Genomic DNA, 20,667 nt, shown 5'->3' on the forward strand with positions numbered 1-20,667 from the left:
GTGTTATCTTGTGGGGGACATGGACTTCTGGGGATGGGAGATGAGGGACAACAATGTTAAGAGAGAAGGAAGAGTCTATAACCAGAAGGATCTTAAGCAGCTGAACACACAGAAGAGCACTGAGGACCCAGCCTGAGCTGCATGGAGACCCTCAGAGCATTATCAAAACAGATATATTTATTCTTCTGGTACATGTGTTGTCACACACCACACGTGTGCACAGACCTGTCCTCTCCACTCACATGTGGCAGGGGCTGTCCATCACTGTCCCTGGCTGCAGTAGAGGGTGGGCAAGCCACAAGCAGCATAGCTCCTTCCCTGCTGTGGGTGCTGGGAAGGGACTGCAGTGAGGGGTGCTGTCTGCTGGCCTGCACGCTCCAGCCCTAGCACTCGGGGCACTCCTGGGCTCTGAGGATCCAGGGGGTCCGTGGCATTTGGTCGAATGACTTGGTGGCTTAGCGAGGCGCTGGTCAGACTGTTGGTCAGCACAGGGAGGGGACACAGGGTGCTCACCTGCCTGGGCTCCCGAGCAGGAACCTGCAGGGACAGAGATGGCATCATCAGCCACATCCCCTACATGCTGGCACGCCCTCAGCAGCTACTTCCACACACTCACCATTCTCCACGTGCTGCCACTGCTTCCTTCCGCACCAGCCTCTTCTTGTCATCCAAAGGTTTGGCCAGTGCCCGGATAACTCGGCCCTTGTATGGGAGCAGCTGTAGGACAGAAGGGGCTCTTTGTGAGAGAAATGGATGCTGGCTGCCCCCAGGAGGTCTGGGAGCCCTTGCCCCTCTACACGCAGGAGCAGGCAGCAGGGTGCTGCAGAAGCACTTACCACTGTTGTGGGCAGACTGGTAAGGGCGTGGGCACAGCGCAGGGCGGCAATGCGGACAGCCTGGAACAGAGAGGGATGAGGGCAGCACAGGGGGCAGGAGAGAGTGGCATAGCAGGGAGGAAGGAGGGGGTGCACGCACCATAGTGGGGCTGGAGGTGAGGCTGAGGAACTTGGTGACCAGTGTGTCGACATGCAGACTCATGATCTGGGGAGCTTCGAGCAGCAGTGGGTGGAGGCAGCTCAGTGTGGAGAGCTGCACTACACGATCTGAGCAGGACAAGGCCTCAAGCAAGAGGGAAAGCAGCTGCAGAGAGGGAGAACACAGGAGTCATGAGTAATCCCAAACCATGTACTCCACAATATTACAGCTCACCCTGCTTGCCACCCAGGCTGGCTCTTACCGTGGGCAGCTCTGTCACCAGCACAGGTTTGGGGAGGTGATTGAGCACATGGGACAGGCCCTTCAGGTAATTGGCCTTCACATCTGTGGAGAGCAGAGATGGTTACAAGCAGCCTGCAGAAGGAGGAGATGGTGGCTCAGGTCCCCTGTGTAAAGGGTCAGGCGTGGTGAGGCTGGGCTGGGGGTGGCCACTCACCGGGGCCAGCCCCATGGAAGCCTTGCACCAGCTTGGGGACGTTGTCAGTGAAGAAGCGCTGGCGGAACATGATGCGCACGTCAGCATGGCAGCCCTTGTGCAGCACGTCCGGGGACTCGGCCATGAGCAAGGAGAAGCCATCGGCTGTGGCAGGGCCCAGCTCCGTGTCACCCAGCAGGCCCAGCAGCTGCAAGGGAGAGAGCTCTGAGACACAGTGCCCTGCTCCTGAGGGTCCCCAGCTAGCCATGGGGGAGCAAGGCAGGTTTCTTAGACCGCCCAGCCCCACTACCACCTACCTTGTCTGTCAGGGAAGAGCTCAGGGGGTGGTAGCGCAGCACCAGGGCTTTGGTCACCTGTGCAGGTAGAACAGTCAGTGCCAGGCTGGCTCCCCCAGCCCCCCTGCCCCACTCATCCAGGACAGGCCTTACCCAGAGCAGCAGGGTGAGTGCCTGCGTTCGGCGGGGCCCCTCTGCAAGGCTGGGCTCCATCCTGTTCACTGCAAGCTGCAGGATTTCGTCCAGCTGCTGCCCTGGGGATGGAAGGGCCAAGCTGAGCCATTCCTCCTGTCAGCAGTGGGCAGGGACACCTGGCATCTGCCCCAGCCCCCTTACCTGCTGGGTGCTTGTTCACCAGCCCTGCAAAGCACTTGGCAGCTGTGGTGGCCGTGAAGGGACAGTTGGAGGAACAGCTCAATGCCAGCAGCTCCCGGAGCAGCCATTCCTGCTGAGGGATTGCCACCTGGAAGAGACACAGAACGTGTTATGGCCCAGGGCTGCAGCTGCTCCCTCAGTCTGTCCATGGAGCTTGGTTTGGACAGAGGCTGGAGGGTGCTTGGGCAGGGCTCCCCATCAACGTACATCGCAGGGCAAGGAGCAGACGAAGGCCATGAGGAGGGCGATCAGGCGTCTCTGTGCCTCCAAGTGCTCCCCATCCTGCAAGGGAAGAACAGTGTCCATGTCATCACAGTCCTTGCTGCCAGCCTGTGCAAACATCCTCGTTCTGGTGCCCCAGCCCCAATCAAACATACCCCGAAAGGCTGGAAGGAGCAGGGAAAATTGTTTTGGGGTAAGAAGGAGACATCTCCATCCAGAAAGAGGGGCACCACACGAGACACACTCTGGGCAGCCAGCCTAGGAAAAGACATTATAGTGTGCTGCTCTGGAAGGGTCACCAGAGACCACCCAGGAGGCACAGGGCCACCCTGTACAGATAGCAGCAGAGGGCATGCAGCCTGCTCCCTCCCCACGATGGAGGACCCAGCTGCCTGCCCCAGCTTCACTCACTCAGGGCTCAGGTGAGTGGTGGCAGCACTGATGACTGGAATCATGGCAGCCAGCACCTCTTCCTCCAGCAGTGCCTTGCCTGGCAGTGTATGGGTGCTCTCTGCAGGTAGTGGGAGGAATGGAACTTGCTGGAGCCTGCTGTTCAGAAGGAGGAGGCAGGCACAGCCCCCTGAATGCACACCAGAATGGGGCAGGACTCTGGGACAAGGGCAGGGAGCAGTGAAGCCCACTCTTGACAGCCATGGGTGCCAAAAGGCATCAGCAGTGGCACTGACTGCAGGATCAGGGACCCCTGAGAGCCCGGGAGTTGCCTGTTCTACCCTCTCCCACTCTAGCCCTGCACTTACCTGGCATGGCTGCCTGCACAGCCAAGGCCAGCAGGCACGGCACCACTGTCTGGTGGAAGTACCAGCAGCCCTCAGCATCCTGCTGGCACTGCAGGGCCACACGGTGCAGGCTCTGGCACACAGAGATCACATCTTGGGTGTTCTTGGCCTCAGTCTCTGCAGGGCACAGTCACCACCAAGTCAAACAGCCTCAACACCCAGCCCCCTGATCTGCACCAGGATCCTGGGACAATGCAGCTCTTCTGACTCCCACTCCACCAGTGGGATTCACATCCCAGGTGTGGATTCCTTGTACCACTGCCATTCCAGCTCTCTCCCAGCTATCACCAGTAACAGAGGAAGCTCCTGCCCAGACACACTCTGTGGAGCTGCCTGCGGGAGCTCCATTACCTTTCTGCACCTTCTGGAGATGCTGTAGCAGGATGGGGACAGTCTCCTTCACGATGCTGGTGTGGGTGGACACAGCTGCCAGGGCCTGCAGGCAGCGCTGTTGCAAGGACTGGCGCTTGTGGTAGCTCTCCTCCCGCTCTGAAGAGGAAACACAGCTCAGAGGAGGACCTGGGGACACCCCACTCAAGCACAGTCAGGGCCCAGACCCTGCCAGAGTGGATGGGGTGAAGCAGCACAGCAGACCCAGCCCATGCCAGGCTCAAGGCACTCTGCCTGCTCTGCAGCTGCTCTGCACCCTTCTCACAAGGGTGGCCCTGGCCCCACACAGGCTGGCTGCCAGACCAGCCACAGCCTTCCCTGTGCCAGCACACAGTGCCTGTGCTGGGAAACCCCAAGGACAGCCACCGACCTACACCACATAACACAGCCCCACTGCCTGGCAGGAGCCCAATGGGGATGGAAAAGGCTTTACCCCAAAACCAGTCACCACTCTTTTCCCAGCCCTACCTGACTGCAGCTCCTCTTCAAGCCTGGGTACCATGTGTCCAGAGAAAACCTTTGGGTAGGTGGGGGCCAGGGACCCAGCTGCCTCCATTGCTGCTTCACTGCCAGGGGGAAAGAGAATGGGAAAGGTGATGCAAGGACTGCAAGTCCAGGGCTGCTTGTATACCAGCTGCACAGACCTGGCCAGAAGGTGTCTCCAGAACCCCATTTCTCAACAACTTGCCTTTTTCACCCCTCAGGTAGGCAGAGCAGAACCCCTGCTTTGACAGGCTCAACTTTGTTATTTCTAGCCCATGAATTGTCTGGCTTATTCCATACAGTCTTCTTGTTCAGAGAGTTCTTGTGCCTTCCTTCAGACTACAGCAAAGCCAGGCTTTTTCCTCCTCCCAGTGTGGGTGTGATGCCAGCCCTCCCCTCACCTGCTCTGGGAATCCTCCTCATGCAGAGCAAGACGGATGAGGTGATCCACAACCAGCTCCAGATTAGAGGAAGACAGGAAGCCTGTAACAAGAGCCATAGAGGAATCCTACCCTTGGCCAAAGGCAAAGATGCTGGTGTGCTGGACAGGATTCCTTCCCCCTCATCCAGGCCAGCAGCAATGCAGCAGCACACCAAATGCCAGAGATAAAAGGTGCCCAGCACAAACAGGCAAGAGAGAGACCAAATGTCCCTGGAGCTCATGGCTTGGGTAGAACACGTTGCTGCTACTCCTGTGCACTTACAGGCAGCAGACAAGGATGTCCCAGCAGCCACCGTGTCTCTGAGAACACGGTGACACCTCCCTCTGTCTCAAGGGAAAAAAGGCACCAACCTTGCAGGGAGCCCAGGACAGTCAGTGCCTTGATCCCAACCAGCTGCAGCTGCACACTGGGATCCAGCAGCGCCGAGAACACCACAGAACAAACCGGGGCTTGGTGCAACAGCAGAGGGCTCTCATCTGGAGAGAGGGGCATGGAATCACTGCCAGTGTCTGGCTGTCACCACACAGCCACCATCACAGGACTTGACAGACCCTTTCTGGGGTGCTGCTTCTGATACTCAATCATGCAGGGTCCCTGGGACATGGCAGGGGCTCACACATGCAGCCACACTGGCCAGTGAGTTTTCCTTGTATGTCAGCATACAGGAAAGTGAGGTCAGAGCCAGGAGCTCCTGGGATGCAGATGCCTCCAGAGGGAACAGCCACCCTCACCTTCTTCCACATGTCCCCACTTCTGCTGCAACTCCAGGAAGCCTAGCAGCATTTCCAGGATTGTCCTCCTCTGGCTGCTCTGCAGGGACACAAAGGTGTAACCCAGATCACCGTCACTGCTGGGACAGAGCTACACCTCAGCCCAGCACTGCACCCAGCACCACAGGGTGCCCATGGGATCTCTACCCACAGCTAGGGAAGGACATCCTTAGACACCCTGCTGCCCCCAGGCCCTGTGGAGCCAGTGGGTGCCCCTCACCTGCGTGTGCTTGGTGTACTGCTCCAGCAGCAGGGGCAGGACGCTGTGGGTGATGCGGTGGTAGGTGCGGAGGGAGGCACCCGCTGCTGCCTGCAGGAGTTTGGCACTGGGCCACACCAGCTTCATGTCGGGCTCGCACAGATGGTGCCTGCAATCTGAGATAGGCTGGGCGTCAGCTTCACCGGCACAGAGCTCCTCTGCCTCGTGTGCAGGGACACAGCGGATAGCGGGCTGGGACGTGATGCCAGGGCGCAGCTCTGAGCTGCAGCACAGCCTCCCCAGCTGAGCAGCCTCCTACAGCTCCAAGCACATAGAGTGCAGTTCCAGCAGAGATGGAAGGAGCTCAATCCCCTTATCCTCCCTTTCTGCAGCCAATTACCTTGGAGAAGCCAAATATTGCTGTGAGGACTAGAAAGAAAAGAGGCTTGAAAGAGAAGAGGAAGGCACATCTCTACCTAGGAGGATGCTTTCAGGCCTGGCTGCATGGGGCAGGTCTCTGTTAGCTACCTTGCAGGATGCTGCTGAGGAAGGAATCCAGCAGATCCTCAGAATCAGAGCTGAGCACGGAGCGGGAGAGGCAGGCAGAGAGAGCACGCAGTGCAGCCAGGCATTCCGTCTCAATCTTCTCACTTGCTGTCTGGAACACCTGCAGGAAAGGCCAAAGGATGAGCTGAACTCCACTGCTCACAACAACCACGGGCTTCAGGCTCCCAGTGCAGGCTGAAGGGCTCAGGCTCCTGCCTCACTTCCCATGTGATTTGAACATGCAGAGTGGCACCTTCAAGCCACATGGACATGCTGATAGGGCTGGCCTGTCCCCTCCACTTTTTAGCTGGGGCAGTCCAAGGTCACAGGTGCGACTGCTGGGAGACACGGGGCCCGCCTGGTCTGGTTGAGAACTCCTGCTCAGCAGAAGCCCAGCCCAGGTGGAGCCCTGCAGTACTCACCTCTCTGCGCAGGGATGACCAGAGGCTGGGAAGGAATTCCTGCAGCTCCTTCTGCCCATAGATGGCACAGCAGGCAGTCTGCAAGAGGAAGACAGGAGAAAGCATCACAGAGAAGCCAGTACCAGGAGGACACAGTGCCAGGACACCGCTCATCGCGGCAGGTTCATGCTGAGCTGCACAAATCGCTCAAGAAAAACAGGAAAGAGTGATGCAGGCGAAATCAGGACTCTGGAAATTGTGGCTCTGCAAGGGAGAGTCTCTGGCTGGCAGGAAGAAGGGCTCAGAAGTGGCTGGCAGCTGCTACTGCCACAGATTAGCTATAGGCTGAACGAAGTAGGGGATCTCTCCTTACCAGAGTCTGCAGCGAGTCAAGCTTGGCACTTTGCAGTTCTGAGTCCAACTTCTCAATAAGCAGAGGGAGAAGGAACTGCAGAGAGAAACATTTTAATTCAGCTCATCCCTTTTACCACCTTGTCCATGGCCCTGCAAGGCTGCAAGTTCAGCCTCTGCCAGGAGAGCAGAGGTGAAGGGGTACCTGCAATAGGCAGCCCCTTCCCAGGGTGTCAGTCAGCACCCTCCCCATGACCAGCCCCAGCAGGAGACAGGGCTGTCCAAGTGCAAGCTCCTGGTCCCAGTTTTCCCCATCCCACAGAGTCACAGCAGGAGCTGCAGCCCTATGAAAGGCAGCCTGTGCTAAGGGAACAGCGAAGTGCACAAGAATCCCCAGGGAGCTTTGTACCTCAGCAAACTGGGTTGTGGAGGCCAGTACAGCCCGGAGGCTCAAGATCAGGTCTTCCCTCTGGATGCCATGAGGATCATTGGGGGGCTGGAAAGGAAGCAGAGAGCAGGAGACCCACCAGTCAGGCAGGAAACATCGCAACCCGGCCATCAGCCAAGGCTGCATCACTTCATCTCCAACAAGGCAGCAGCAGTGCCAGTCACCACAGCTAGTTTGGCACCTGCCTGTCAGCCTGGGTACCACAGCTCACAGCTGAACACTGTCCAGCCAAGACTCTTGGCCACCCTCTCATCCCCTTCCCTGGAGGGGATACAACCCCCTAAGAAAACACCAGAAAGAAATAAAGTATAGGCTGTGGCACATGGCAGACTCACTCACCGGAGTAAAATCAACAGGGAAGTAGCAGGATGTAACTTCAAACAGCTCCTCCACAAAGGGACCTGCAGACAGAGGAGAGAGGGGGTGAGCAAAGATACTGGGCAAAAAAGGCACAGCAGCTGTGTTCAGCACCCACAATAGGCCAGCTCTGCAGCTTTTAAAGCATGTTAGGGACCACCCCAGGCCTGGTCAGACCCAAGAGCCATTCCTCCAACAGCTCAAAGAAAAGGGATATGTTTCCCAGCTTTGCATGGCAGGTTTAGGCTCACCCAGGGCATAGTCCTTGGCAATGAGATCATGCACAATCTGGAAGGCCACCAGCAGATTGCGGGGATCCTTCTCCCCATCCATGACCTGGATGAAGCCGAAGGTGAAGTTGGCACCCAGGCCTTTCAGCTCTGCAGAAAGAAGGAGCATGAGCAGGTGCAGGACATCAGACCTCACAACACGGCATTAAATCAGCCAAGTTGCCCCAGCCCCACAGTCCTTTTCCAGGTCTCCCAGGCAGAGCCACAGAGCCCTTGGAGAAGGTGAAAGTGAGTCATTTTCCCAGCCTCAACAATCCCAGAGTGATTCTGGCATCTGCTCCCTCACCTTCCTCCCTGGTGCTCATGAAGTTGGTGATGATGCTGTAGACTGTGTGGCGGTCCAGCTGCAGCAAGGACTGAAGGGAGGAGCAGACCAATCAAAACCATCCTGTACACATGGCAGCACAGCTACCCACGACCCCACAGGCAACACATGCCCTTGAGAGAGAGCAGGACCCCCAGCAGCTCAGCTGCTGCTTCCTAGCACAGAGATCCCATTTATCACACGCGAAGTGTGCACATGCCTATGCAATGGCACATGAACATGACTCTGTCCCATCACTGCATGAATACACTATCAGTCACACCAGGGCCACACATGCTGCCCAAGGCACTGCAAGCAGAAACAATCTTATATGTGAGGAGAACTGGACTGGGGGCACTTAAACACTGAGAATGGAGCAAAAGGAAGTAATTCCCCTAGGGCTGAGAAAAGAGAGGATAAGGGCCAAACAGGATTCTTGGCTGTTGTCTGTCTCTCACAGTCTCTCTTGCAGTGATCCAAGCTGTCTCTGAGCTCTGCAGAAGCACTGTACTGTGCTGAACGGCCAATCCTCAGGGCAGTCGGCCACTCCCAGACACACAGGGAGCAGAGATCAAGGACAGGAGGATAGGAAATCACATTGCTCACCTGCACATGTACCTCCTGGAAGATGGCTTTGAGCACAGACACTGCTAGCCCTGGGGACAGCACCTCACACATGCTCTGGGGACAGGAAGAGAAAAGCAAGAATAGAATACCATTATGGCAGCCACATAACAGAGCTCCTGCCTCCACACAGCAGCTGCCTGTAGGATCCTCTTCCACAAGAGGGAGAGCTCAGTATTCCTTCCCCAGACAGAACAGGATAAGATGCCCATCATCTGTGCTGCTCCCCAGGGTGCCCCAGTGCCCAACACAGGGCAAGAAATCAAGACAGTCTCCTGTCCCTGGCTCCTCCACAAGAAGCACAGCAGAAGAGAGGAGAAAAGGCAATGTTGCCAGATGGGCTGACAGCCCAGCCAGGCCCTGCTCGACACAGAGCTCCAACCCATACCCAGGTGTTGCACCTCCCTGACACTGCTGGGGGATGCAGCCCAGCACTGTGGGCTGGGGGTGCGAGCTCACCAGTGCCCGGAGTCCCTGGAGCACCGAGGGAATCACCAGGTGATTGTCTTGCAGCCGGCTCTCATAGAACAGGACCAGGTGCAGCACTGTGAGAAACAGACACCAGGTGTGTGTTAGCCCTAGGAAACACAGCTGCTGGGCGCTGGCCCCAGCTCAACCACAAACTGATGGATTAAGAGTGAGCACATCTTGCACTAGTGAATGGGACAAACTGCTGCTGTTGGGTGCACCCACCTGGCTCCAACACCTTTGCCCTCCTCTTGTAAGCAGCCCACGCCTAACTGCAGCAGGGCAGCAGCACCTCTGGCTGCTGCAGAAGTGCAGGAGCTACCCAAGAGGCGTTTGCCCTGGCCTGTCCAGACACGTGGATGCAGACACCAGCAGCAGAGTGGCAGTCTGCTCAGCGGAGGCTGGAGGATGTCATGGGGTGGGGTACAGAGTTGGGGCAGGAGTTCTGGCTTCCTCCAGCCTGGCTCCACAACACGTTCCTGGCCCCTGAGTCACGGCCACGGGCGCCTGCACACCCCAGCCCTGGGGAGTGGTAGCAGGAAGCAGACTGGAAGAGCCGGCTAGCAGCATCCTGTGCCCACAGCTGCTGCAGAAACTCAGCCCCCCAGGAGGCAGCCTGACGCAGCGCTTGAGAAATTACCTGCGTGAGCAGGGACACGAGGCTCTAACAGAGCTCACTCCCCTTGCTCAATTGCTCTGAGTCTCTTTTCTCCTTCAAGTATCCCCACTGAACCTCCCCACCTCTGGCTGCCCCTCCAGAGCACCCCAGTTCCCATCAGTCATCACATCTAGCTACTGCAGTAGATAAGGTTCTATGCACAGCTGCTCTCAGCCCTGCCTGGCTGCAGCCAAAGAGAGCCAAATTCCAAGGACTAAGCATCTTTTACTTCCATCCTCCCCTTCCTCCACCTTACCTACTAGCTAGGCCCCCTGTCTAGCCAGCCTCCTGGCGTAAATTCAGCTTCCCATTTGCAAGGTCCCCAAGCCCAAGCTGAAGCTTGTTAGCACTTTCTGGCTTTCCCTGCTGCCAGCCAGCTGCTATGAGGCATTTAACAGAGGCAGACCTTCTCCTTGGCTCCATGAACAGGGCATCTTCCCCTCCCCACCCTGGTCCATTCTCATCCTTACGCTGATCTCCCCTCCTCCGCAGGCCCCAGGGTTCCTCCTGAGTTAACACGGTCAGGCTGCAGGGCTGCAGTGTGACTTGGTGTGTGAAGGACAGGCTTCCTGCTCTGAGTCATCACCCAAGGATTCTGACATACAGATGTATCCCCAATGTGTCCCACGTGGCGCTGAGCACACCTTGGTGTGCAACACCCACACATTGTCAGGGGCCCCAGCTGTCCAGCAATTGGGGCCTGAATTATGTGGTGAGTTTGGCAAAAAGGCTGCAGCGCAAAGCTTCGTGGACTTTGGACTTTGACTCTTAGAGACATGTACAAGGTTGTCACAGTGTTAAATCAATCTCTTTGCCAATTGCAGGACAGACATTTTAATGGCACAGGCTTTGTCTGCAGCCAGACACTCAAGGGCCAGAAAAGCCCTTACCTTCCTTCTCCTGGAGTAGGGAGTAACACTGTAGCAGGACTTGTGACAACAGCTGGATGCCTCGCCCTCGCATCCGAGGATCTGTGTTTTCCAGGCAAAACCTAGGCCAGGAGGGGAGAAAGCCCAAGAATCCTGTTGTGAGCAGGTACATCCAAGCAGGAAGCACATCCTGAGCAGGCACAAAACCAAAGAGGTGCCCCTCTGTGGGCCCAACCACACCTGACTTGCTGGCAGAGTGGAAACAGACTCCTCTCCCCCTGTCTGTGCTGCATGTGTGCACTCAGCCCCAGAACCATGCAGAAAGAAATCCAAGCTCTCAAGTCAGACCAAAGAAATTGCTCTTGCAGCATGCTCCCAAGATCACAAGGGTCAAAAAGGATAAAGCCTCTTACAGTGAGGCACACCCAGCCCCCAGCTTGGGAGAAAGGAGCCTAGGCTATGACAGTTTGGACACAAAAGCAGAAGCTGAGTGCCAGCCAACTTGTGACATGGTGTTGTGCAGCTGTGTGCTCAGGCAGCTCCTGCTGGGGACAGCCCCAACTGCAAAGTGCCCTGCAGCATGCTGCCTGCCACAGCAGCTCTCCTCTGTCCTGGGAGAGCATCAGGGGCTGCTCCAGCCTTGCTCTTTCCCAAAGAGCTCCCACATCCAGGGAGGGCAAAGCACTGCTCAAGCCCCACTCTGTGAGCAGACAACATCCTGTCCACTGCAATGTGTCATCCAGTGCTGAAGCTCATCCTGGATGAGCACACTTGTCCTTCTCACTATGCCTCCTTCTGGGAATGTCCCCTGCAAGGCCTTTACCCAATGTATAACTTGCGTAAGGCTTTTCTTACCCCAGGGCTTCCACAAGCTGCAGCACTGTCCACCTTCCATCCTTCACCCCTGGAGAAAGAGGTAAAGAGAGTGAACCAGAGAGATCATGCAGGCATGTTGCTGGAGATGGATGCTGGGACACATCCCAGCACTGCACTGGGAACTGCCAGTCAGTGCTGACTCCTCACCAAGCACCAAAGGAGCCATGTGCACTCAACTGGTGGGGCTGCCTCCAGCCCTGCCTGCAAACACCTCTGAGACTGAGAGCTGAGAGGAGACAGCCAGGGGAGAACTTGCCTGCACTTTGCCTCACCCTCTCCCTGCAGCATGGCTGTATGTGTGGCTCCTAAGAGAAGTCTTGCTGTGTTCCACTTCTCTGAGATACTGAAACCCCCTTTTCCAAGGTGAGCATGCTGTGAGGAGACAGAGGGCAGCTCTCCAGATGCTTCCTGAGGGAGAACTGGCTGAACAAGCAGTGCAGACACTAGTGATCACTCAGCTTCCCACCTTGGCTCCATCACCTCCATGCTGTGCAAGAACTGCACTAACTCCTTCCAAGATGGAGGGCACAGAGAAAGGCAGTTTTGTGGTCAGAGGAAGATAAAATGCTGGGATTCCTGGAGTCTATTTCCAACTCTGACTCAGATTCTTTGCAAGGTTGCCTCATTCACCTATGGCCTCCGTATTCTTGCAATTCAACTGGGGGAAGAGTCACTCCTCAGGAGGCTTTGGTAAGGACCTGCTTGCTGCACCTTACAAGAACCTTGGCAGAAGGGCAGGTTCTCCATTCCTGCCACCCATTGCCAATGTGGCACCTCCCCAGAAGGAAAGCTCTGTGTATGCCCTCTGCCCAGATATGCTGGCAGGCAAGGGACTGCCTTCCTTCAGACCCCTAACCTGCAGTCAGGTGTCAAGTGACATTGCTAGAAAACAAGCAGCATCCCTAACTTTCTGCCTGGACAAAACAGCATTCTCATAAAAAAAACCCCAAATCACCTGGCAGTCACTGAAACTCACTGTCTTTGCCCAGGGGCACTTTTGGGCACTCTGGAGGGACCTGCTCACCTCTCTGCCCTGCTAAACCTACATGACTGACAGGGCACTCACCCTCTCAGAAGCCCAAAGGTTTCATTATGGGCTTTCCCAGGCCTTGTTCCAGCCAGTGTCTCCTGCTGCTGCAAGCCTTTACTGTCCCTTCCTAAGCAGTTAATTCCAGTATTAAGACACACTGTTCATCATAGAGCTGTCTCTAGGGATGGGATGACAGTGTTTTCTGACAGTGTGTTCTGACAGCAGGCAGTCCTGACTCCAGAGACAAAGCTTTCAATCCCGCCTGGCGCAGCAGGGAGAGGGAGCCTGAGCTGAGAAACAGAACAGATAAGGGGAGCTGTGTGGAAAAAGAGCCCAGCAGGTCTTGAAATTGACGGGCACAGACTGAAAAGGGGGCACCCTCAGAGACAGCCATGATGTGCTGGCAAAATTTCCTGCAGAAAAACAACAGTGAAACAGCAAGCAGATGCTTTGCACCAGACAAAGCAGAGTGGGCTGCAGAGAGAGCTTGGATAGCCCCTCCACATCCAGCATCCCAATATCTTGCTCTGCAAGCTCATGAAGAGCCCTTGTGCCTCTGCACCATCACAGAAAAAGTCTGAGACAAATGCCATCTCTGTGGCCAGGTGCTCTTCCTCTCTGTGTCTGCAGAGACTGAAAGCAGCTCTACACAAAGCTTCTGGTTCCCTACTCAACAGGAAAGAGCTGCAGTGTGATGGCCAAACCACAGTCAGGTACTGATGCACCCTGAGGTCAGCAGCTCCTTTGCTCAGCTCAGCGAGGGAGCTCCCTGTACTGTCAGGGACCCAGGTGTGACCAGCTTTGCCTCACATGGTGTGGCCACCCCTCCCTGGCACAGCCTGTGAGTGTGGTGTGCCTGTGGCCAGCACAGCTCATTGGACCTGCCTCATCAGCACGGCAGGCACAGTGGTGAGCCCTGAAACTGCTGCCTTCACATCTGGCAGCTGCACATATGCCCCAAGGTTAATTAGGCACCTTGAATCCCTCTACCAGGAGGGGCTGCCTTGCTATTCTGGCATTGCTGTAGCTCCCAGAGACTTAGCAGAAGGAAGTCATTCACCCTGTGCTGGATTGCTACTCTGAACCAAGCTGCTCTCTTTCCTGACAGGTCTCTCCCTCTTTCAGTGTCCTTTTAGGTATTAGTTGCTTCTGGAGGACTTCCATTCTTGTTTCCCGCACACCTTCAAAATGTGAGCACAACTTTCACAGGGAATGTGTAATGGATTCTGTAACAGTGGTATCCTTCTCTCCCCATTTTTTAAGATGAATTCAGCCTCCTCCTGCCACCCACTGACCTATGCAGCCCAACCTGCCTGTGACAGCACCAAGGCCTTTAGGCCACTTGCCAAGCTATGCTCATTTTAGTCCTTAGCAACAAACCGGTGAAGCTCAGTGTGTTTGTTACAGCAATTGCACAATGGCCATGAGCTTAGAAAAGACCTCCCTATCCTTCTGCTCAAGGATACACAATGCAATTTAATCCTTTCTGATGTGTGTTTCTGTACGAGGTCAGAGGGGCTCAAGGACACTTGCCAGCCCCACTGTTTGTGAAGGTGGACTTGTCACAAGAGCCACACGGCTGAAAAGAGCTGGGAGGAGCAAGAGGGTAGCAATTCTCTCTTGGAAAAGCTTTCTCCAGGCACTTCCGTAACATGACAGCAGGTGACAATAGCAGTTGTAAGGTTATCCTTCCCCAGGTATACCCCAAATATGTCGGAGACTGCGTAACCCTTCTGCAACATCTTGAATGTCACATAGGTTAGAGAATTCCTCCCAATTTCCTTGGCATTTTCTTCAATCTGTGTTACATGGGCCACTGGGTTTCCTTTCTGTTTTGCCAGCTCATCTCATCACCAAGACACTACATAGCAGTTCACAAGCCATCAGGCCTTGGGAAAGGTTCTCGAAGGTACCTGTCTATGTAATGTAACATACACAGACAGCCCTTCTCGGCTCTCCGAGCTCCTTCCCGAAACATGCTGAAGCCACTGCCTACACACACAAAAAATCAAATACCACCTTATCCTTAGAAAGCCACATTCCTGAAGCTGTGACTTCCCTAATGCAACAAAGTCACCCAATTGCTGATCGAAGGAGAAAGATAAATTATCCGACGAAATCAAATGCATAGGTCTTGCTAGAAACCACAGTGAGGGTAGTCTGCAACTGTCACCTCCCACGGTCCCTCAGCAAGGCCATGAGCTCTCGTCCCACCGTCGATTTCTCTGCCACGCACACGTGCTTCGCTCCTGGAGCCCCTGACCCTCGCGGCTGTCCCGCTCCTACCGCGCACCTCCTCGGCAGCTCCGAGCTGCAGGCCCTACCCTCCCCATTCCCACGTGCCCTGCCCGCACGGCAGCCCCACAACCCACAGACACGCTCTGTCCACACCACACCACACCACACCACACCACACCCTACCCTACCCTACCCTACCCTACCGTGCCGTGCCGTGCCCTGCCCTGCCCGCAGCCCCACGCTTCCTCCCAAACCCCTCCCCACGCCGCCACGACCCGCCCGTACCCACGCCCGCCCCAGGCCGGCCCCGCAGCCATGCCCACGCCCAGTCCCGCCCCACCCCGCCCCCGCGCGGTACCTGCTGCCACCTCCGCGGCACGGCCGTCCTGCTGCCCAGACACGAAGTCCCGGACGGAGGCGGCGAGAGCCTCCGCCCCGGCCCCGGCGGCCGCCATGACACCCGCGCGCAGAGCCGCGGCCCGGCCCCCGCACCCCGCCTGCGCCTGCGCGGGGGCGGGGCCGGCGGTCACGTGCGCCCGGGGGGCGGGGCGGCCCCGCGCGCACGGGCGGGCGCAGCGCGGAGCCGGTGCGGCCCCGATGCCGAGCGCCGCCGGTCGGCCCCGCCATGGGCGGCTGCGTGGGGCGGCAGCGCCGGGAGCGGCCCGCCGCCGGCGGCAACAACCGCAAGCGAGCAGGTGAGCGGGGGTCGTTCGGGCTGGGCACCCCCGCGATCGCGGGCACTGGGGCGGGGGCGTCCCGTGTTCCCCTGGGGGTGGCGCGGGAGGAACGTGGGCACCGGAGGGGCGCAGTCCGCCACGGGACAACTTCCCCCTCGCACAACCCCAGGAGCCGCTCTGCGCCCTCGGGGTTCCCGGACCTCGGGGGTCCCGGTTCGGTGCGCGGCCTCGGGAGCGGACAGGAACCGCGGCTCCCGTCCCGGTGCCCCGAAGGCTGTGCGGGGTGAGGGCTGCGCGTCCAGCCGAGCCCTGCCGGTTCCCGGCTCCTCCCGGGAAGTACTGTCCTGGTAGGTCTGCAGGGTGGCGGATGCCCCGGTCCGGGCTCGGCAGCGTGCCCCGCGCGGCACAGCGCGTCCTGCGAACGGCTGGGTCCTGCTCGCTCGCGATCCGTGCTGTCCCGTACACCCGGCGGCTGCCGGCGGGCGCCACCGCCTCCGCGCTGCCCCGGGGCTCCGGGAGGTGCGGCCGGGGCAGGGAGCGGCTGCGCCGGTCCGGAGAGCAGCGGCGAGACTGGTGCGGCCCCGCGGCCCCCCGGAGTTACCGGTAGCCGAACTCCCGGGTGCCGTGAGGCGCTTCCCCGTGATGCCATGCCGGAGGATCCCGGAGGCCGCGGGGATGGGTACGGCGGAGTTTTGGCGGAGAAGCCGTGGGCTGGTAGGATGAATCACGCCTTTCCCCTGCCGCCTCCCCGGCCGGTGCCGTCGCAGCCGGTAATTACCGTGTTTATGGCAGAGCGGTAGTGGGCGGCGGGAGAGGAGGGGCAGGAAGCGTGTGCCCGGGACGGGACGCCCCGGCCCCCGCCCGCAGCTGGGATGAGGGAGGGAAGGGCGTTCTCCGTGGGACGGGGCTCGCCGCTCCGGCTGCGCGTGCGGGGGGCCGTGGCTGCCGGGCCAGGCTGTGCCCGTGCCCGTGCCGTGGGCAGCCGCCCCCGCCGTGCGCGGCTCCCGGTGTGCCAGCCTGCCCCGGGGATGCCCTGCTGGTATCGATTGGGGTGATAGCTCCCCCACCCCGACTCACTTTGCCCCCCAGGAGTGCCTTCTTGCGGGTATCGGTGAGGCCTGGGGTTCCTGGCTGACTGTTCTCTCAGCTAGGTGGGATGTGGAGCCATTGTCATTGCCTTGTGGCTCAGGCTGCTGTGATGGGGGTGGGATCAGATCCCAACATCTGGATCTGTGTGATCCCCTCCCGCTCCAGGCAACAGCTGGCTGCAGAGCCTGTGTCTCGATCCCCACTTGCTCTGCTGGGATGGGTCATGGTCCCTTCCTGGTATACTGCTGGAGTTGCTGCTGCTGCTTTCTTCCAGTGTGTGCCTTCCTGGGAGAGCAGGGCTGTCCCTTGTGCCAGGTGCCCTGGCTGGTTCCTGCCTTTTGGTTCCACCAGCCCATGGGAGCTGCTCAGCAGGTGATGGGGGATGAAGCAAGGCTACAGCTGCTCTCACCAGCAGTATGGGGACATGCCCTGTGCCAGCAGGTCCCAGTACACGAGGACCTACCATCAGTGGGATGGGGGCACTGTCTGCCCACCTCTGCTGCCACAGGGGCCCTGCTAAGCAGCCCACCTGCCTGGCCAGCTCCTGCCCTGCCTGGGGCTTGTTGTGACCCCCTGTGGAGAGGTCCTTTGAGGACTCCCGGCAGCAGGTGACAGCACTGTCCCTGGGGTGGCCAGCTTACCACAGCAGGAGCGGGGGATGCCCGTGGCATGCAGCATCCCAGCCCTGCCTGGCTCCGGAGTGGACCAGCCAGCACTGCTGGAAGCAGTGGTGTGTGCCTTCTGGCTGACATCTTCTCTGGGGCCTCCAGGACCTGTCAACTGGGGCTGCCTAAGGCTCCTGCAGGCAGGGAGCAAGCCCAGGGCAGGGAAGCCTTTGGGTCACATCCTCCTGCCCGGGGGTCCCTCAGCAGGGCACCGTGGGGGCTGAGCCACGGGCAGGGTGCTGCAGGCACAGGGCAGGAGGAGCAGGCTGCCAGCCAGATCCTGTTGGCTCGAGGCCGGGCACAGCGAGCGGATGGACCTGTCTGGTGGTGCTGCCATGGAGAGTTGCACAAGGGGCTAGGAATAGACCAGCAGGAGGTGATTAAAAGGTGCAGGCCCAGTTGGGTGGTAGCAATAAATAGACTAGGCTTAAGCCCCTGCCTACCTGGGCAAGGCTGCTGGGCATGTCTGTACACATGAGGCAGCCACTGCCTGTCCCTGCTCCCTGCCACATTCGACCCCCACAGCTCCAGTCCTGCTGCCTCTCCTGGGCCAGCCTCTTCCCTTTGTTGCAAGCAGAGCTGGGGGAATGGTGCTGACTGGGAGTGCTGGCCAGGAGTCCTGGCTGTGAGAACATGAGCCCCAGCCTGGTGGCCATAGCAGCGTGGGGACATGATCCCAGACATGTCCTTGAGGCTGGCTGTGGACACTTCTCCGCTGCCCTCCTGGGGCAGGTGTTGCCTCTGACCTTGCCGTGTCCTGTGGTGCTGCAAATCCCTGTGGCCCAGCACCGTGACTGCTGAATCGGCAGCGCTGGCTGCAGCCGGCTGCCCTTGCTGCTCCGGGGATGTGGGCAGGATGCTGCCTGCCAGGGATGCTCAGTGCCCAGCCCCGGGGTAGCTGAGCACCTGTGCCCCTTGGGGACCCCTGAGGTGGGTGCTGCTGGGAGGCAGATGCCATGCTGGCTCCAGTGGTCTTGGGCAGGGTGAGGCAGGGCTGGTACAATCAAAAAGATCACATAGTGCTGTGTGTCAGCACACACTTGCTCAGGAGCAGCTGCCTGGGGAACTTGGCTCAGCCACAGCTGGCGGTGGTGGCTGTCTCCAGTGGCTGGGGTGTGTGGCATCACCTTGGCTGGCAGGTTGCTGTGTGGGCACAGGCATCTTCCTGCCCAGCTGGCGCCTCACTTTCCCTTCATCCTGTCCCCACAGGAGGGGCGCTGCCTAGCCAGCTCAGGGAGGGGGGTGACAGGAAGGAGCTGTTATCGTTCATTGTCCCCAGCTCAGCTGGGAGTGACAACAGCTCCTTCCTGCCCCACGTGTCCGGCCTGGCTGTGGGACCGGTGGGACAGGGCTGTTCCCACAGGGCCACAGCCCAGGGTAGTGAGGGCTTGGTGATCCGGGACTGGCATTGGGGTAGCTCAGATCCCTGGGCAGTGCTGGCTGCAGAAGGTCTGTGGGGATGTGGCTAGGGGCTGTTTTGGGGAGAGCCAGCTCAGTTCAGCCTGTTGCTGGGGCACCTGCAGTCTGGCAGCGATGCCCTCTGTCCCCCTGGTGCCTGAGATGCTGTGTACCTGCTGTCCTGCCTGCAGCTGGTCCCTATCATCCCAGGGTGGGCAGAGGGGACAGTGAAGTCCTGACCCCCCTTTGCTGCAGCTCAGCCTTTGTAATCCCCTTCTCGTTCCAACTCACCAGCTTATTTCCTGGCTAATTCCCCAAGCTATAAATACTGTGCTGCCTCAGAGGGCCCCAAGGCCCTTTGGCTACCCTAAGGGGCAGTGGCTGGTCCCCCCAGCAAGGAAGCAAGAGCCCTTGTCCCCCCTGGGGACACAGTTGGGGGAGCAACTGCCGTGGGGCCAGTGGGATCTTGGGCCAGGCTTGCTTAGGCCAGCTACCTACCCCTGGCTACATTGGGGACTGTTGTTCACTGGACAGGGTGATTCCTCAGACCCTTGCTGGGGTGCAGGAGGTCTCCAGGAAGAACCTGTGGTTGTGGGGAGGTGGGGGGCTCAAGACCCGAGGAGAAACTCTGTCCTTTGGCTGAATATCCCCCTGTCTGCAGGCCGCAATGAGCCCCTGAAGAAGGAGTGTCCCAAGTGGAAGAGTGACTACCCCATGACAGACGGGCAGCTGCGCAGCAAGCGGGACGAGTTTTGGGACACGGCACCAGCCTTTGAAGGCCGCAAGGAGATCTGGGATGCCCTGAAGGCAGCTGCCTATGCTGTAGAAGCCAATGACCACAGTCTGGCCCAGGCCATCCTCGATGGAGCCAGCATCACCCTGCCCCATGGTAAGGGTCAGCACTGGGGGTTTGGGTGGGGTGTGTGCTGAATGTCCCATATCTGGGCACATGGGGGTCCCAGGCTGAAGTAGAAAGGTGCTCCCACCTGCCATGCAGAGCCAAGGTGAGAAAGGCAGGCTGTGCCACACTGCTTGAGGTGGCCCTGTCCCCATTTGAGTGGTCCATGGGGATGCCCACCTTTAGCATCTTATCCTGCTGTCCCCAGGGTCCCTGACGGAGTGCTATGATGAGCTGGGCAACCGGTACCAGCTGCCCGTCTACTGCCTGGCACCCCCGGTCAACCTGATCCTGGAGCGGAGCGAGGAGGAGGCGGTGGAGCCGGCCGAGCCCCCGCCCCACGCCCGGCGGGAGTTCACCCTCAAGGTGCGCCTCTCCACCGGCAAGGACCTGCGCCTCAGCGCCAGCATGAGCGACACCATCGGGCAGCTGAAGAAGCAGCTGCAGGCGCAGGAGGGCATTGACCTGGCCTGGCAGCGCTGGTTCTTCTCAGGCAAGCTGCTCACCGACCGCACGCGACTGCAGGAGACCAAGATCCAGAAGGATTTTGTTGTGCAAGTGATTGTCAACCAGCCCCTTCCACCCAGGAACTGAGCCACCCCCTGCTGGTTGAGGGGAGAGCGCAGGGGGCTGGGGGACAGTGGCACCTCTGGGGATTCCCTGTGCTGTGTTTTGGCCCATCTGGAGCTGTTCCTGCTCCCCCCTGAGGCTGCCACACAGGTGACCCCCCAGGAAGGTCTGCGTGGGGCTGTGCCACCACAGTGGCTCCCCTTGGCCGGGGACACGGGCGGGCGCCGTGTTTGCTGAAGGAGGTTTGAGACCAAATGTCTCTGGGGCTGGGGCTCCTCTGCCAGGCTGTGCCGGCAGGGAGAGGCTGTGACCCACTGGGCTCTGGCTTCCCCCTGGCCAGGAGACCCGTGGGGTGCTGGGCTGGGTGGAGATGTCTCCCCTCTGTACATAGTCTGTATTTATCAATAAAGCCTTTTCATCCTTCCTCTGGCCTTGGGGACAGGCTGGAGGGGGCTGTGACCCATAGCCACAGGTGGTCCCTGTGCCTGTCCTGTATCTGCTCCCATGTCAGAATGGGCACAGGG

At 58.9% G+C, this 20,667-nt stretch overlaps 2 protein-coding genes across 4 annotated transcripts; one reads left to right on the plus strand and one right to left on the minus strand.

Annotated features, from left to right (window-relative positions):
* Positions 1 to 368: 368 nt before the first annotated feature.
* On the minus strand, positions 369 to 15,368 carry MMS19 (MMS19 cytosolic iron-sulfur assembly component). 3 transcript variants are annotated; one of them, XM_054637052.2, is made up of 31 exons: positions 15,205 to 15,366; positions 11,558 to 11,606; positions 10,724 to 10,824; positions 9,167 to 9,252; positions 8,690 to 8,764; positions 8,066 to 8,135; positions 7,741 to 7,869; positions 7,472 to 7,533; positions 7,094 to 7,180; positions 6,707 to 6,781; positions 6,355 to 6,432; positions 5,915 to 6,053; positions 5,408 to 5,562; positions 5,149 to 5,227; positions 4,768 to 4,893; positions 4,376 to 4,457; positions 3,960 to 4,057; positions 3,453 to 3,590; positions 3,063 to 3,218; positions 2,716 to 2,815; positions 2,460 to 2,562; positions 2,290 to 2,364; positions 2,044 to 2,170; positions 1,861 to 1,961; positions 1,729 to 1,785; positions 1,433 to 1,619; positions 1,238 to 1,320; positions 976 to 1,140; positions 837 to 896; positions 617 to 717; positions 369 to 537 (listed from the first exon to the last, which is right to left on the minus strand). In XM_054637052.2, exons 1-31 carry the CDS (start codon positions 15,299 to 15,301, stop codon positions 510 to 512), a joined length of 3,069 nt encoding a protein of 1,022 aa, XP_054493027.2. In that variant the 5' UTR covers positions 15,302 to 15,366; the 3' UTR covers positions 369 to 509. The 3 variants fall into 3 exon arrangements, with proteins under 3 accessions (XP_054493027.2, XP_077039108.1, XP_077039109.1); XM_077182993.1 differs by lacking the exons at positions 369 to 537; positions 617 to 717; positions 837 to 896; positions 976 to 1,140 and having other exon boundaries at positions 1,238 to 1,350; positions 15,205 to 15,367; XM_077182994.1 differs by lacking the exons at positions 369 to 537; positions 617 to 717; positions 837 to 896; positions 976 to 1,140; positions 1,238 to 1,320 and having other exon boundaries at positions 1,463 to 1,619; positions 1,861 to 1,956; positions 15,205 to 15,368.
* On the plus strand, positions 15,360 to 20,608 carry UBTD1 (ubiquitin domain containing 1). Its single transcript, XM_054637789.2, has 3 exons — positions 15,360 to 15,541; positions 19,337 to 19,564; positions 19,782 to 20,608. Exons 1-3 carry the CDS (start codon positions 15,472 to 15,474, stop codon positions 20,165 to 20,167), a joined length of 684 nt encoding a protein of 227 aa, XP_054493764.1. The 5' UTR covers positions 15,360 to 15,471; the 3' UTR covers positions 20,168 to 20,608.
* Positions 20,609 to 20,667: the final 59 nt, after the last annotated feature.

The sequence above is a fragment of the Agelaius phoeniceus genome, chromosome 9 (assembly GCF_051311805.1).
Source record: "Agelaius phoeniceus isolate bAgePho1 chromosome 9, bAgePho1.hap1, whole genome shotgun sequence".
NCBI classification, from domain to species: domain Eukaryota; kingdom Metazoa; phylum Chordata; class Aves; order Passeriformes; family Icteridae; genus Agelaius; species Agelaius phoeniceus.